This window comes from Danio rerio, chromosome 4 (genome assembly GCF_052040795.2).
Source record: "Danio rerio strain M-AB ecotype USA chromosome 4, GRCz13ab, whole genome shotgun sequence".
NCBI lineage: Eukaryota > Metazoa > Chordata > Actinopteri > Cypriniformes > Danionidae > Danio > Danio rerio.
This window is the reverse complement of record NC_141024.2, coordinates 17,926,195-17,944,481: the sequence shown is the minus strand read 5'-3', so window position 1 is coordinate 17,944,481 and position 18,287 is coordinate 17,926,195. Positions and strand designations below refer to the sequence as shown.

The 18,287-nt window shown below is 33.3% G+C and overlaps 1 protein-coding gene across 3 annotated transcripts; it reads left to right on the top strand.

Moving 5' to 3' along the window:
- Window positions 1-281: 281 nt before the first annotated feature.
- th2 (tyrosine hydroxylase 2) lies at window positions 282-10,809 on the top strand. 3 transcript variants are annotated; one of them, XM_087246446.1, is made up of 12 exons: window positions 282-590; window positions 2,758-2,935; window positions 3,023-3,111; window positions 3,235-3,302; window positions 5,198-5,248; window positions 5,352-5,497; window positions 6,701-6,836; window positions 6,916-6,985; window positions 7,603-7,659; window positions 8,091-8,186; window positions 8,467-8,600; window positions 10,486-10,809. In XM_087246446.1, exons 1-12 carry the CDS (start codon window positions 360-362, stop codon window positions 10,649-10,651), a joined length of 1,422 nt encoding a protein of 473 aa, XP_087102572.1. In that variant the 5' UTR covers window positions 282-359; the 3' UTR covers window positions 10,652-10,809.
- The last annotated feature ends 7,478 nt before the right edge of the window (window positions 10,810-18,287 follow it).

Sequence of the window (18,287 nt, the reverse complement as noted above, 5' to 3'; positions counted from 1 at the left end):
AAACCGTGTTTTGATTTAATTGTATGTCATTAAAAACGTATCCACTTATGTATTTATATATTTACGATAAAGACTCGTTTAGTGCTGACCTTTCACAAAAAAATAGAGTCTATTTACGTAATCTGTCGCTTGAAGCACCTGTGAAATGTCACGTGTCGCAGTTCTTATTAACAACAAAAATTCATGACGCATCTCAGCCTAAAATCAGACGTGCATTTGCGCAACTCATTTACATAAAGTCCCGCACGTCTGTATATAAATTGCGGGGATGTGGCCCCCACAGTCCTACACCAATTTTGTTCCTCGTTTGTTTAGAGTTGGTATTGACATAACATTAACTGGATATATTCAGATTTTCGATGAAGTCGGACAGTATAGCGCAGAATGTTCCGCTGAGCGGCAGAAAGCGCAGTCTGATTGAGGACGCGCGGCGCGACAGAGAGAGCGGCTCTTCATCTCCGGGCCCCTCGCGCTGCGGAGACAGCTTCGTGTTTGAGGAGGAGAAGACTGGCAAAATCACTCTCAACATCCTCTTTGCTCTTAAAAATGAGAAAAACGCCGGCTTCTTCAAGGCTGGCAAAGTCTTTGAGGTGCGTACTTCATGTAGGCTATAATCGTTTTAAAAAGATTCTTTATTGTAAATTAAAGAACAGTTAACATCCGCTACAGTCCACAAAACGTTCAATATATTACTGGGAAAAAAATGCTTCATTGAATTTACTAAATTTATTTAAGGTAAGTGGTTGCAAACAATGTAGGTATATAAGGAATTTAATTTGTTTGTTTAAAATCAGCCCATATAAATTTTTTGCAACCCCTTACATTAAAACAATTACATTGTAAACCCAATTAATCTTTTTTTTAGGCTAGTGCGAGTAAAGTGTTTAATGTTCTAAACATTGACAGAATTATTAGAACTCCAAATCTTTCATTGGCTTGGCAGAAACCTGCTTTTGCAGCCTAATTAGGGTATACTGATTTTTAACATGCCTTTAGTATCTGTAATTTTAAATTTTTTGTAATTTTACACATAATCTTTCTCATTTTACCCCTTTTTTGTTTTTTGTCAAATTAGGGTATATGAAAAATTGGTTACATTTTACAATAAGAGTTCATTAATGCAATGTATTTACAAACATGAACTAATTATGAACAATGAACAAATGAACAGCATTTATTAATAGTTCAACATTATGAATAATGGATTAACACACTGTGAGTTAACAAACAAATAAAGAACAACTGTATTTTCATTAACTAACACAATCCTATTGTAGAGTGTTACAGAAAATTCTAATTACATATGTAAATCAATGTCAAAAACAACTTTGAAAACTATTTTTATAATTTTGAGGCAGAAACAGTGAAAAAATTTTTTGCAAACCTTAGTAAAAGAAAATGTTCTCATAATTTGGTTCCATGAGTTTCCTTTTTCTGTTAAAAACAAAACAAAATATTTTGAAAAAAAAAGATAGAAGTTTGAAACCTGTAAACTCAAAATACTATGGAAGTCCAAAAAATACTATGGAAGTCCATGGTTACAGTTTTCCAACATATTTTAAAATAGCTTCTTTTATTTTCAAACAACTCAAACAGGTTTGTAACAAGTGAAGATTTTTCAGTTTTGGTTAAACCATCCCATTAATCTTTATTTACAACTACAAGAAAAAAGTTAAAGCTGTAACATCAATGGCAACTACAGACATGAATATTGTATATTTTAAATGTTAAAATATTGCTAGACCCTTTTTTTTTTACATTTTAGAGTCGAATATATTTAAGATATTTATGCAATCCATCACTGAAAAAAATCACATTAAAAAGGTAAAATAATTAATTGTAATAATACATGTTAATAAGTAACATCACAATTATAGTTCGAGAGCTAAACCTAACCAAAAATGTAATTTAAATATGTAACTTCACTGCAAAAATGTATTTGTTCAAACTGAAAAATAAAATGGTGTAATATCAACTTTACTCTTAAATTACTACAGTCCTTTAATTTAATTTTCATTTCCAGTTTCAATATTTACAAAGGAACAGCAGGTAACACAATAAGAAACAAACTTGAAGATACTAACCTATACTCAATACTGTAAAAATTAGCCATGATTTCAATGGTAAAAAACAAACAAAATTAAATAAAAAAAACTGTAAAAATCTGTAATTTGGTTAACAGTATGTTTTCCTAATATATACAATAAATAACCATAAATTGAATTTCCCTGAAGTTTTTTTTTTTTATACATTTTTTATACATTACTATGGTTCCTTTTTTTTCTCATAAATTAAGTACATTAGAGTTTTATGCTGCACCTAATGTTGATAAAAATGTTTATTCCATTACTTTAATTGTATGTGTTGACTGTATGAGTTTTGTAGCTGTGTGAATGACACTGAGCACCTTCTATATAATAGTATATTTCTCTGCTTGTGGGAAAATTGTTTGATATGAGCATTGGTTCATCATTGGTGTATATTAATTAATAAAAATGTACCATACTTGTAACGGTTAAATACTGGCCACCACAGCTGCATTTTTACCATACATTTTATGGAATTTATGTGTGTAATTATCTTCAACATTAATTTTAACAATGGATTATTGGAAACACTGAAAAAAAGCTCATCATATTTTAAAATCAATAATGTTGGTGCCTTAAATCTGGCCATAAACTTTATTTTATTATTGTATATATAATAATAAATAACGAGTACTAAAACATAATAAGTCTGGTTTTTTAACTTATGTAGACTTTCGAAACCAAGCTGCTACACCTGGAAAGTCGAGCGAGCAGAAAGAGCAAGAGAAGCAGTGGAGAAGATCTGGAGTTCTTCATGCGGTGTGAAGTGCACTGCTCCGACACCGACATCTTCATCAACTCTTTAAAAAGAGTTGCAGATGACGTGCGAATAGTGCAAGAAGAAAAGAGTAGGTGATTTTGTGACTGCATGCTGTTGGTAACACCAGCAAACATTTATTTTTAGTTATCTTACAACGTTTATTTAAATGTTATAGCGCCATGGTTTCCAAAGAAGATTTCTGACCTTGATACATGCAATCATCTGATAACAAAATATGACCCTGATCTGGACCAGGATCACCCTGTAAGTGAACAACAGTGATGCTGTTCAGGACGTTAATTATTATTCATATATTTTATAATCCTAATTCTGCGTCTGCTTTGTGATCAGTGTTATAGCAGTGAAATAAATACTTGTATTATTCAGGGATTCAGTGATTCAGAATACAGAAAACGAAGAGGATTCATTTCTGAAATGGCTTTCAATTATAAGCAGTAAGTAATATTAAAGTACTATTACTACTAACAATAATTATAATAAGGTAATATAAAAATAAAAGGTAATATAATAAAACAATAATAATAATAATAATAAATAATAAAAATAATATGTTTTCATTCTTACAATTTAGAATAATTTTATAATGACACGTCAAAATAATAATAATAATAATAATAATAGTAATAATTATTATAATAATAATAATTATTATTATTATTATTGTGGTAATAAAGATTATGTTATATACTATTACTAATATTACTTCTGATAGTAATAGTTTGTGTTATATTTGAATTTTTAGCTTGTAAAAACTATTTTGTTATTGTTTAAAACATCAATAATAGTAATACACGTATACAAGTAATTAACATTATTTTTTAAATAATTTGTAATAATGTTATTATTATGAAATTAGCATTATTAATTAAAACTATTTCTTTTTTAAACATAATTAATAATAATAACAACAACAATTTGTTATTGCTGTTGTTGTCTTCTTTTTTTGATGATGATGATGATGATGATGATGTTATTAAACTGTGTTGGCAAATCAAGATTACTTTGACTTTAACATATATTAAATTAATGCATGAGCTTCAATTATAATCTATGCCTATATAATTTGGGCACATTAAGAGTAAAAAAAATCCCAGAAAACACATTTCTGAAGATGTTGTTAACTAAAAAATTCCACCAGATGTCAGTAACAACCAAATTAACACATATATGCAAAGAAAACCAAACTAATAGTTTTAGAAAATAAGTTACAGTGCCTATAGAAAATCATACCCTGTGAAAACCTTTACTCACATTACACCCTGCTTTCAAAAGACCTTCGGGATAAAGTTGTAAAAAAGTGCAAATTAGTTGAAGGCTAAAGCATTTCAAGCAAAGTTATTTTGTATGTAATTTGATTTCAGGCTGTATGAAAAATAAAGTAAATATTTCAAACGTTGTATGATGATTTTCTATAGGAAATGTATGTGTAATAAAGTGAAACAGTGAAAAAAAATTGAACACATGAAGAAAGTGAGATGTAAGAAGGCATGGAAAGGCCAGACATCAGCTGAAATCTCTCAGTGGTTAGAAATCAACCCTGCACCTCATCAGCGTAAATTAATATTAGCTGCTTCAGTTCTGACACCTACATTACCAGATGATGAAGATGAAACCAGGGTAGAAATTTTACCAAAAAAATTATCCCAAATATACAACTGCTTTTAGAAAATAAAAGGAAGCCGCAAGAATGACCCAGCCAATCACCTGACCTCAATCCAATAGAAAATAAGCAAGCATTTTATTTTGCAGATAAGATTAACAGAACTGTAATTTTATTTTTTAGACTTTATTGAAGTATGCGAAACAAAATTTACCTGAGCAATACATGTGAATTTATTTTCCATACAATAGGTGTCTTGAATCTGTCTTTACCAAAAATGTACTGTTACAGTGTACAAAGTACACTGTAAAATAATTATTCATTAGATTTACTAAATGTTTTTTAAGGTACTTGGTTGCAAACAATTTATCCGGGCTGAATTTGAACATACAAAGTTGAACGGTACTAAATTTAATTTGTTAAATTCATTTCTTATAGATTGTTTGTAACCACCTTAAAAACATTTAGTAAATCTGATGAATCATTTTTTTCCAGTTTATTAAATACATTACAATAGGTTTCTCTTTGTGTAATTTCATTATTATTATAAATAAATTATTTTCACAGGGTGCAATAAGTTTAGTTTTATCCATATTATTGGATTGTGTGAATTGTTACCGAAGTCTGGTGCAATTTTATGTCAACAGCTTCTTTAGAAATATATTTACCTGGAAAAATGGTGACTTCTTCAAAACTAATTTTACCCATATCTGTCTTTCTTCTGTCTAGCGGTGACCCTTTACCAGTAGTGGAATACACTCCAGAAGAGAATGCCACATGGTAAGTGTTCCCAATAATATGAGTTTGATTGCTATCAGAAATATAATTTCCTATTATTTAAATATTCAGACATACTGTATAAGTGTGGTATGTGATGAGGCAGGAGGGAGGTTTACAGGACTCTGAGGAGCCTTTACCCCAGTCACGCCTGCAGACAGTTTCTAGAAGCCCTCACTCAGCTGGAGAGTGAACGTCTGTATGGAGAAGACCAGATCCCTCAGCTCAGAGAGGTGTCTGCTTTTCTCAAAGGTAAACGGACCTGCTTCGTTTAGTTTTGAGTGTAAAAAAATATAAAATTTGAAAATTTGATTTGCTAAATTACACTTAGAGTTGTGCAATATGACTATGATTAATAGACAGACAGACAGACAGACAGACAGACATTTTTGACTACAATGACATCATAAATTTTGAAAATAACTGATAGAGGGCTTTAAGACAAATGTATTTTTGAATAATTAATCAATGGGCTGAGAAAATTTGAATGAGCTAGCCAGTTTGTTATTTGCCTGTAGTCTATACAGTTTTTCAACTTAAAACAAGTTTTGACAGATTCCTAATTGTTTTTTTAATAATCTTTAAAATAAATTTATATTTTAAATATAAGTATTTAATTATTTTTTTAAATGCTCATCTCATATATAAAACTGTAATTACAGTTTACAGTTTAAATGCACATTTGTAAATATATACTTCATAGTAGTAAACACTTTGATGAAATTGTAGGAAATATTTTTGGTACATAAAGTGGAGTCACCATCCGACAAGCTAATCCAGCAAAGCTTAAACCTCATAACTGAATAGAAATAACTGCAAAATGGTCCATTTCTTTAGAAAAAAGAACCATTCCTTTCAATAGGCTGGCTAGAAGCCTAAACTGAAAGGACAAAATAAAAAAGACAGTCATTTCACATACCTATTGTTTATTTTGTGGTGTCAGAAACTTCATTGTTTACTTTTTTATCATTTATATACACATCGTAATGGCCTTAATATTACATGCCATTACAAGGATGCAAATAGAGACATGAATAATAGCATAGTGAGAAAGTTACAATCTTGAAGTACAATGTTTACATTTTGCATGCTATTTGGCAATATTCTCTATTATAATATTTTCTATTACCTTTATTGATGAGTTTTAGAAAAGTGTTTTATAATATATTTATTTGATATTTCTACATTTTTTATTGAACATATTTACCCTGAAGTTCTAAATAAAGTGAAATATTTGATCACATGAGTACATTTTTGAGTATATACTTTAAAATGTAAAAAAAGAAATAGTTCTTTACATGTGGGCAATATATTTAAAAAACTAACTGATTGAATTTACAGAATCGGTGCTTTATTGAAATATATGTAAATATCAGGATATGTGATGACTCTTTTTGTGATGAGATTTTTTGTCTTATCACCCAGCCCTAATCACACTAAATTGATGTTGTTCAGAGAGAACAGGTTTTCAGTTGCGGCCGGTGGCAGGACTGCTATCTGCTCGAGATTTTCTTGCCAGTTTAGCGTTCCGGGTTTTCCAGTGTACCCAGTACATTCGTCACCCTTCAGCCCCCATGCATTCCCCTGAACCGTACGTACAATGCATAACGTTTTAAAGCACACTGTTATTAAATCTATATTCTCTGGCTGACTCTTGTTTTATTTAATAGAGATTGCTGCCATGAACTACTTGGACATATTCCTATGCTTGCAGACCAAGAGTTTGCTCAGTTTTCACAGGTACTACATTACAATCCATGTTACATGAGACCATTTATTCTTACACATGACCATTTACAATTATTTGTCAGTGTAGAAAATGCATGAACATGGATTAATTGCTGCAGGTTTTTGTATATTTAACTTCTTAATCAGTAGCGTTTTTCAAAATTTACAAGAGGGCCTGATGATGAAGTAAAGAAAGTAGGATAATAATAACCAGGATTTCCACCCTTTTATAAGTATTATTAATAACTATATTATATTATATTATATTATATTATATTATATTATATTATATTATATTATATTATATTATATTATATTATATTATATTATATTATATTATAATATTATTTAAAAAGTGTTCAGATAAAACAGCATTTTAAAAATGTACAATTATGTTAAATTTAAAATATATATTTTTTAATTAATTGCAGAACCATGAATACATAAATCAATTAGGGAATATTATAAGAATGCTTTAAAAATATAGTTTATGTAGAAATGTTCTCAAAATTTTTTTTATTTATTTTCCTTATAGTTTTGCATATTTGATCATTTACTTAGTAAACAATTGCAGTGGAAATATCGGGAAATGTTCAGAACTGCTACTGAATGACATTTTGACCCTGTAGGAGATTGGACTCGTCTCGCTTGGAGCATCAGATGAGGATATTGAAAAACTGTCAACAGTGAGTATGGTTTCCTTTTGCAAATATACAGTGGGAGATTATTTAGGTGAAGGATAGTACACTACAGTAAGTCTTTATCGCCCTCTTGTGTTGTTTCATTCAAATGACAAATTCATCCTGAGCAAAGGCATGAAAAGTGCTAGGCCGATTTTAGGGGGACTTTAGCTCCTTATTTGTGGAACTGGTTAAGAGCAAAATGTGCAGAACAGTGAAAATCTTAATGTTTTTAAATCTTACACTAAAACCCTTTTTTTCCAGTTTTTTTGATTGCTTGCATCAAATGTTTATTGCTGTTTAATGTTGACGGTTTTGTGTAAGATGTCCTTAAGTGTTATGCAATGAAAACTATAAATAAAATTAAAACTGAAAATATCTGCTTTATGTACTACATAAATATATGTTGTCTAACAAAGCATATATTTTACACACAGCTGTACTGGTTTACTGTAGAGTTTGGTCTCTGTAAGCAAAACGGAGCAGTAAAGGCTTATGGGGCTGGACTTCTGTCTTCCTATGGAGAACTGTTGGTAAGACAAAAAAAAACTCTTTCTTTCTTTCTTTCTTTCTTTCTTTCTTTCTTTCTTTCTTTCTTTCTTTCTTTCTTTCTTTCTTTCTTCAGGGATATTTTATTTCTGAAATAATTCTAATATGCTAGTTTGCTGCTTAGGGAATACTTCTAAGCATTATCAATCTCAAATATATTTTTGTGGAGGCTGTTATACATTATTTTCAGGATTCTTTAATTTAAAAAATACTAATTCAAAAGAACCACATAGCTGAAAATGTTTAATGCATTGTGTTTTTCAGTATGCCCTTTCTAATGAGCCTCAGTACAAGCCATTCGACCCAGCTGAGACTGCAGTTCAACCATACCAAGATCAGTCATATCAACCAGTTTACTTTGTGTCCGAGAGCTTTGAGGACGCCAAACAGAAGTTGAGGTACGTGTGTGTGGTGCAACCTGGTCACAAGTCGTGTATTTTAAATAATGGTAAAGAGAATGAAATCTTACTCTTTATGTACTCTCCCTCAAGTGGTTCCAAATCTTTTTGATTGTTTCTTTATTCTCTTGAACACAAAATAAGATGTTTGATAAAGAAAGCTAAAATCATGTAACAATTGACATCTAAAACAAATACTATGGTTACAGGTTTACAGCTTTCTTCAAAATATCTTAATTTATTTTTAACAAAACAAAAAGCCTCAAAGAGCTTTGGAACAGGTATAGGGCGAGCAAATGATGACAGAATCTTTATTTTTGGCTGAACTATCCCTTTAAGACCACCCGTAATACTTTACATATTTAATATAATAGATGGAAAGAGAAATTCTCAAGGCCAATCAATGACATCATAATTTGCAGAAAAGCAATTCTTGATTTCAATATTTTAATTCTTGATATCAACAGTTTACAGTTTTTCTCAGCCGCTTTGGTAAATATTTTAGATCTTTAGATTTTAGAGTAGAAATTTTGCAAAACAGTAAGTACATTTCTCAAAACAGTGCGTACAAAAAGCAGAACACCATGGATTACCTGCAAAAGCTATTTCTGTCAATGAATGTGTCAGTGCCATCAGAATTAAAAGTCCTTGTGTCATTGTGTATGGATAAGTCAGTCATGTTGTCAATATAACAGGTACTCTGGAGGCATGTTCTGGTATAAAATATGACATCTTTTTTGCTGTTTGTACTGTAATTTGCTGACAGATCATGACATTCTGATACAGGAATTCATAGGACAGCATGGCATTACACAAAGAAAAAACAAAACAAAAGTATAAATATAAACATAGGATAATCTCCTTTGAGATGCACCTGAGAGAAATTTACCAACTGAAGACAGATTTAGAAAAAAGTCTAATGGAAATGTATAGAAAAATGCATTTTGACAACTTGTTCAGCCATTTTGCATGTAAAGACTTTTGATGTGCACAACTGACACAATGATGTGAAGATTGAACAGGTAGTTTTGATAATTTCAAATGTACCAAAGTGACTCAGAAAAATGTCCAAATCAAGAATTAAGTTCTTGATATTAAGAAATAAATTGTTGATATCAAGAATTGCATCTCTCCTAGTAAAAATGTTAATTCTTGATATCAACATTTTGGTCAAGTTTCAGTAGTTAAAATGTTCATTCTTGATATCAAGAATACAATTTTTAGTATTTGATATCTGTAATTGTATTTTCACTAGTTAAATGTCACCAAAGGTTAAATTAATTAATTAAAAATTGATAAATAATTAATTCATTAATTATTTAATTGTTGATGTTAAAAATGTACTTCTTACTAGTTAAAATTAATCTTTTATACATCAGAAATACAATTTTTACTATTAAGAATTTAACTGATATTGAAATGTAAATGATTGATATCTGTACATGTATTTCAGCATGTTACATATATTAGTTCTGATATTTGGAAATGCATTCGTAATATGAATATTTTTTACTTTTTTACTAGTATAATTTTTACTGTTAGCAATTCAACTGTAAAATCAACAATTTAATTTCTGTTATCAACATTAAAATTTAAATGGCACCCTAATGTGACATTAAACTAGAAAAAAATTACAGATGTTAAAAATTAAATTGTTGACATCAGGAATTTTATGTTTTTATATCAACAATTAAATTTGTGATATCAACAATATTTTTTTAGATCACAAATTACATTGTTGAGATCAGTTATCAGCATTTTTGATATCAGCAATTCCATGGTTGATATCAAGAATTCAAATATTGAAGAATGGGAATAAATAAAAGTCAATAGGCCTTGCTATAATCCGAAAGCCCCATTACTCACTGCCACTGTCGTTCCACAGGCGATATTCATCCACAATACAGACACCCTTCTCCATAAGATATGACCCCTACACTTGCAGCATGGAGGTTCTAGATGAGCCCTCCAAGATCCAGAATGCTTTGGGGCAGATGAGGGATGACCTGAAGATCTTGCATAAAGCCTTGGGGAGACTGGGACAGAAATAACCCAGAATGAGAGATCAGTCATCAATAACGGCTACCTATTTAAGGAAGCCTTTTTTGTATGAATGTGAATTTTGCAGATTATATATGAGGTCTAGGGTTGAAATGCATATGTGTGACTCTCAGATGTAATAAACAGTTCTATTTACGAAAATAATAAATATCTTTATTTTGAATGCTCCGTTTTTATCTTAACTTGAAGTGTAATGCAGGGTTTGAGATTAACTTTGGATGCCAGCATTTTAGGCCTATTTCCAGGGGCATTTTTAAATTCTTGATATTACTCTTTTTCTATTGTTTTTCTTTTCCAAAATATTTTTATTGGGTTATTCGCATCATACTGAAACCCATCGACATGCAGCAAATTGTTTGGAAGCATTAAATGTGTCCAAGAAGATACTTTACGTGCAGTGACCCAGAGACTGTTTAGACTAAATGTCACTGATGAGTTGACAGATCTGTACTGTATGATGACCGAAGTGGCCTTAAACAATTACAAAATGGACTACAAAATGTTACGTTCACACACACACACACACACACACACACACACACACACACACACACACACACACACACAAATTACACGTAACTGTATTAGCCTTTCCCAGCGTAATACTCACTACTCATGAGTACGTTTAAAAGGGCTACTTTTTACTCATACTTTGAGTAATATTTACAACAATTACCTGCACTATATTTTTGGGCAAGTAATGTTATACAAGTAAAAAACTTATTATCAAATACTGAAATATCATGACTATCAAAATGCAGTATTTTAACCTCATAACAGAATGGAAAATGAGGCGAATAACAGGAAAAAGGTTCCACTTTTTAAAAGAAAAGAACAACCCCTTTCAATAGGCTGGCTACGGGCCTGTTACATAAATGTAAATAATAACAGTAAATAATTAAAAATAAATATTTAATAACAACGTTCAATACATATTTTTGTACCTTGCATTTCACAGCTTTCCATTGTGTGCTGGCTTAACAAATTTGTTAATTGTTGCTGAAATGTAAGACATCTGAACAATATAATAAGACACCAACAAGGGTTTTAAAGCTTAAACATCAAAAAAAAAAATTTGCATGGTCCACCTGAAAGTGCTGAAAAGGGTTTATATTTTATAAAAAAAAAAAATCTTGTAATTTTCCTTTAACAGTGTATGTCAGCTTCTGCAGAGCAAGATTGCAAGTAATTTCTTTAAGCCACTGGCCACAGGATGGCCTTTGGTTTTTTTTTCCCCTAATCCCTGCTGAAAAATCCAGCTTAAACCAGCCTAGGCTGGTTGGCTGGTTTTAGCTGGTCAACCAGGCTGGTTTTAAAGGGGTTTTGGCCACTTCCAGGCTGGTTTCCAGCCATTTCCAGCCTGGTCTTAGCTGGTCGGGCTGGGAGATGACCAGCTAAAACCAGCTTGACCAGCCTAGCCAAGCTGGGAGTCCAGACAAAACCAGCTATATCCAGCTTAAACCAGGCTGGTCAAGCTGGTTTTAGCTGGACTCCCAGCTTGGCTAGGCTGGTCAAGCTGGTTTTAGCTGGTCATGGAAACCAGCCTGGAAATGGCCAAAACACCTCTAAAACCAGGCTGGTCAACCAGCTAAAACCAGCCAACCAGCCTATGGTTTAAGCTGGATTCTTCAGCAGGGATATAAAGCAATAACAAGCTTTGCTTGGAGTAAACTAAAATCTAATAGTTTGTGTTTGCTTGTGTTCAGATTCAGCTTTACAGTTTTTTTCTATGATTATTACCTTTTTAAAATTGTATCTGTCTTCTATGTCAAACAATTTAGCTTACAAACGGTTAATAAAAACAAATTAGAAATGTAGCCTAAAATTTTACATTTAAAATTAAACTCGTCGCAGGTTATGTGTACTATACACTGATATCATTTTAATACGTCATAGATATTGTAACATTAATCATTAATGTCAGTTTATGAAACATGTAAAAGTTTTTGTATTTCTGAAACGGATCGTTTGGCTACCAAGGACAAGCAATGACGGACCATCACGTTAGTCTAACGCAAATTATGCAAAAACTCATTATAATTACCAAAACTGCTGAATAAATTTCATACTTACATCGTTTCAGCACTTTTTTTAATTAAAAAGATTCAAAATGCACTGTAAACGGCGTCTCAGCAGTCAATGGCTGATTAGAAACTTTGATTAGTCGCAGCTGGCTCCCAAAATGCGTAAACATGCTTGGAGCTAAACGACAGCCGCGATAGTTTAGTTTAATTGTACATGAGCAATTTTACCCCTTACCTTGAATTTGCGACCCTTTCTTTTGTTTCCTACAATTAATTAAAAAAGATTTAAGGCAACTTAAACGCATGCCGAGTTGTGTAGAAACATCGTATTACATTTTAGCAACACCTTAATAAACGAATAATTATGTAATAACTAATACATATTTTTCATGCATCCTGATTCACAGGCCTGTAGCCAGCCTCGTGAAAAGGGTGGTTCATGTCAAAAAATGAATGATCATGTTTTCTTTCAAAAATAAGGTCCAAGATCTCAAATACAAGTTGTCAAATCTTTTCACTATTTAAAAACAATGCAATAGCAAAAGATGACTATGTCAGATATTTTCTTGCACAGCTGTTTGGTGAAAAATAACTTGAAATATAATTGCTTGCACTGGCCAAAAGTGATTAACTGAAGTCACACTAGGATTCCGCTTGGTCTTAAAGCCTTTTTCGATGGGTTATTTTTACTATACATGATGGCATAGCAGTTAAAATAGGACAAATGAGCTCTTGAATGGGACAAATTCTGGAACACGTTAGTGAGGGGTTTTCTGAACCATCCGAACCCCCTTCTGGCTAGGGGCCTGATACATAATATCTATTGGGATAAGTAAAGTAAAAACATTCATCTCAAAAGACACAAAAGTTATCAACACACTTGTTGATCACAGTCTGGCAATAAAAGTGGACTGACAATAAAGGAGTCAGTGCTCATGCAGTGTGACACTGCTTACATCCAGACAGGGCCACTTTCTTCTTCAGTGAATATAAAGAGGTGAGAGAGAAATGCCTTGACAAAACCTCAAACCTCATGCTCCAGTTTTCCAGTTCGGCAGAAACAGATGAAATGCAGATGTTACAGATGACGATGATACAGGTCTGTTTTACATTTTTAATTTGCAAATATGTTGCAAAATGGTGTACAACGTTAGAAAAAACTGTATTAAACATGCAAATATCATAGATTATAGTAAGAACATGGAATATTTCCTTTTGACACTTTCTGCAGGTTAAATTCAGTAGGTGGCATCAAAAAGGACTGTGTTGATCAATAATTAGTTTCAGTGATAATTCACTTTAAAAAGAAAATGCCTGTGTGCTACTAAAATACAATAGTGTGAACAATTGATTCCTTTCTGATTTTATTTGCCTATTTGTCACATTTTAATGTTTCAGATCTTCAAACAAATTTCAATATTAGTCAAAGATAACACAAGTATACACACCTAGTAGTTTTTAAAGAAAGGTTTTTATTATTAAGAGGAAACAAAATCCCAAGTTTCTGAATGGCTAAAGAAAAACAAAATGAAGACTTTGGAGTGGCCTAGTCAAAATCCTGACTTGAATCCAATTAAGATGCTGTGGCACCTTAAAAATGCAATTCATGCTCAAAATCCCTTTAATGTGGCTGAATTACAACAATTCTGCAAAGGCCAGGGGGCCAAAACACTGTAACAGACTCAATGCAATTTATCGAAAGTGCTTGATTGTTGTTGTTGCTGCTAAGGATGGCCCAATTAGTCGTTAGGATTAGGAACAAACCATTTTACTTTGTTTTCCATTAATGATAAAAACCTTCATTTCAAATCTGCATGCATTTACTTCTTCTCTTTGACTGATATTTTAATTTGCTTGATGATTTGAAGGGGCAGCGTGGTGCCACAGTGGGTAGCACTGGCAAGAAGGTTGCTGGTTTGAGCCCTGGCTGGGTCAGTTGGCATTTCTGTGTGGAGTTTACATGTTCTCCCCTTGTTCGGGTGGGTTTCCTCTGGGTGCTCTCCACAAGTTCAAAAAACATGTGGTATGGGTGAATTGGGTAAGCCAATGTTGGTGTTTCCCAGTGATGGGTTGCAACTGGAACTGCGTGAAACATATGCTGGATTAGTTGGCGGTTCATTTTGCTGTGGCGACCCCTGATTAATAAAGGGACTAAGCCGAAAAGAAAATGAATGAATGAATGAAATATGATCTGAAACATCACAGTGTGACAAACATAAAAATCCGTAAGGGGCTAAAACTTTTCCACACCACTGCATGTGCAAGTGTTGCCATCTTAGCTTAATGTCTGACAATTTAACAACTTTTTTTAAAAGACCATTTTAGATTTTATTTATTTTTTGCTGAACATTGAAATTAAATAAATAAAAAACTCAGTTGCTCTGACTACCTGTCAGCCTGTGGCTACAGACTAATCACAACCATGCTGATATTCAAAACATGTATCATAAATGAGTCATCTTTCCTACTTTGGCTCCAACAGGAAAAGAGAGCGTTTAATGGATTAGCACAACCTTTAACAGATTGACAGGTTGTGGTTGCTCTACAGATGGTGTAGGAACAACTACGCAACTGTTCCATTCATGCTAAAAGATTAGGCTACCAGGTTACAACATATTCCTCCACATCAGACCCAGCACATGCCAAATCATCCTCTAGGCGAAACCACAAAGCGAGCAACCAGGTCACTCTGTGCTGGAATTCATTGAGTTCAGGGTAAATGAGGTTCTATCAGTTGGCTGGCCTTTGTTTGCCTTGAACATGCTGAAAGAAAAGAAAAACGAATCAGAGCAAGAGAGAATAAAGCAAATAATGTACTGTAATAAATGTGGGAGAGAGGAGTGCAGCAGACATCTGCTTTCACAAACCAGATTCAAACACTTAATCATCTCTCATATCTCACTTTACACTGCGTTCAACCCAACCCACAAATCCCTCTGAAAACCATAGCTTGGATCTAAATCCTTCATGTTCAAAACAAATGTGCGTTACCCTAGCAATATGATAACCACTGACGGTTGTAGTGAAATTGGACCTACAAATCCCAAATGCTTATCACGTCACATCAGAAAAAAGACATTCATTTTTGATAGAATTAGGAGCATTATAGATTACAAACACCAGGTTCCAGAAGCAAAAATCACATTCATTTTTTCTTCACAAGGGAACAAAAATGGGAACTGGGTGTCCAATACTGAACTTGAACTATAAAAGTTCTTTAGATTTGACCTCCATTCAGCTCAAGCACACTTGCCTAATGGATTCTAACAAGTCTGAAGATACAGGGTAGTTTGTTATATGGAACCAGAACTAGAACTTTGAATTTCTTTACAATTTCCACCATAGGTCTACGTCATTGCTCAAGTCCATTTCAACTGGTCCATATGGTGAAAGAAAGTGCAACCAAGTATTGATTCTCAAAACATTCCTACCTATCTACATTATCTCCTAGAATCAAAAGAGCCCTCCTTTCTTTTGCTCTTTTTACTTTGTCTTAAGTACTGAATAGGATTAGGCCCCTGCGCTGTGCAGAAGCTCTCATTCTGGTTGGAGCTGCTTTGATCATGGTGATTTTTTTTAGTCATTAAAACTACTTGCCAACTTTGAAGGCTTAAGGCATTAAGCCTTTGAAGGGAGGCTTGCGTAGGCTTTCTTCATCATCACAGGGAACATATGCTGGAAGCAATACATAAGCATTCTCCATCACAACACTGCCTCTGTTGTGTCGTCTTTTCTGACAATGCATGACTGAAATATTCCAAATAAAAGCCAGATCCTTTGCTATATGAAGCATACTCCAACCATGCACTGACTTAAAACAAATATTCACAGGACTCTGGCACAAATGCAATGATCCATCCACCAGATGGCATCCTTGGGTTAAAATCGTGTCCAAACAAATATTGATCATTGGAAGTATACTTTGGGAAGGCAGTCATTTACCGTATCGTATTCTCTAAAAATCCGTTTAGTTTTTTCAGTAATTTCCCAATTCTCACAGAATGTTACTGTATCCTTTGGAATAGTGTCCCTTGTGTGAGAGTATGTGGATGAGGCTGACATTGATTTCTCCAAGCTATATGAGGTTGGTTCAGCACCAGCCACGTTCAGCGCTATCAAAACCTCATTTCAGACCACACTGAACTTATTCAAACAAAGCCAGCGGACCAGGAGAGCAGTAGCATGTTATGATTGTGGATGGTGGTGTGCTTCAGGGCTCCAAGAATCATACAGGCTTGTCTTTCGGTCTTGAAAGAGTGTAGGTTCATTTCTCCACTGCCTTCTCTGTGCACCCATTTCAATCTCACCTTAACGCCCAGGCACAATATGCCCTACTGTTAAACATGGAGCAAATGCTAAATTCTATGGAAGTTCTGGAAACCTTCTGGTTTGCTACTCTTTTTGACAACTTAATTTCCATAACTTAAAAAAAAGATCCAGCAAATTGCCAGTTGCAGCAAACAAAAAATAAGAGTCAAAAGTTGACATTTACAGCTCCTCGTGTTTGTCAGTGTTACCTCCATCCTCAAAATTAGAATAAATAAGGAGAATATGTGCTACCTAACTAGCGATAAAAGAATTAAGGCCGTTTTCAAACAATACATGTAAGAAAACATCAACTTCTTCAGGCACTTTGCACATTGGACTCTATTTTACCGATTATTTATTTTAAAAGTGCCTCTAAAGCTTTTTTAAATATGGGAAAAATTATCTAAAAGGGTTGTTGCTGTTCTCATATGGGTGTGTTTTGGGTGTAAAAGACATAGGTCTTAAACTCGATGCCTGGAGGGCCGCAGCTCTGCACAGTTTTGCTCCAACCCTAATCATACACAGCTGATCAAACTAGTCAAGGTGTTCAAGACTACTAGAGACTATTAAGCAGGTGTGAGTTGGAGGTGGTTGGAGATAAACTATGCAGAGTTGTAGCCCTCCAGAGATTGAGTTTGAGACCACTGCTTTAATAGCATGTTGTGGTTGTGCCCCCTGAGGTGAAGTCGTGGGAGGGGCTAGTGGTTTTATATATTTATGTAGACGACAATAATCTTTTAGATTTTAATCCTTACATTTTAGACCCACCTATATAAATAACTACAAACAAAAGTGACATTGACTTAAGACAAGATTTTAGTTGGTCAATTGCACAGTCTATTTCAGTGTGCACTCACACTAGGCTATCCAAACCATGCTCAGGCCCATTTCCCAGTTTGTTTGTCAAGTGTGAATTTTCTGAATCGGGCCCAGGCACGGTTCAGTTTTCTAGCCCTGGCCTGATTGGAAGTGGTGTGTTCGGTTGGGCTTTGACACGGTAAGCTTGTTGTGCGAGTGCAAAGCATGCCTGAACCCAAAACTAAAGTTGCGACGTCACATTTAAGAGACTGTTTCATATTAATTTATTAATTATTCTAACTTTTCAATAAATGTGAACTGTCAAAGTTTGTTAAAGACGCAAACCCCCTCGCTACACGTCAGCTGCACCTTCAGCAAGCCTCCTATTGTGCTCTAGCACGGTTCAAGGCAACTGTACCTAGCATGAATATACCCTCAGTTGCATCAAAATAGCAATGTGGTGACAATGTACCTTAACACACCTCCATTTCACACT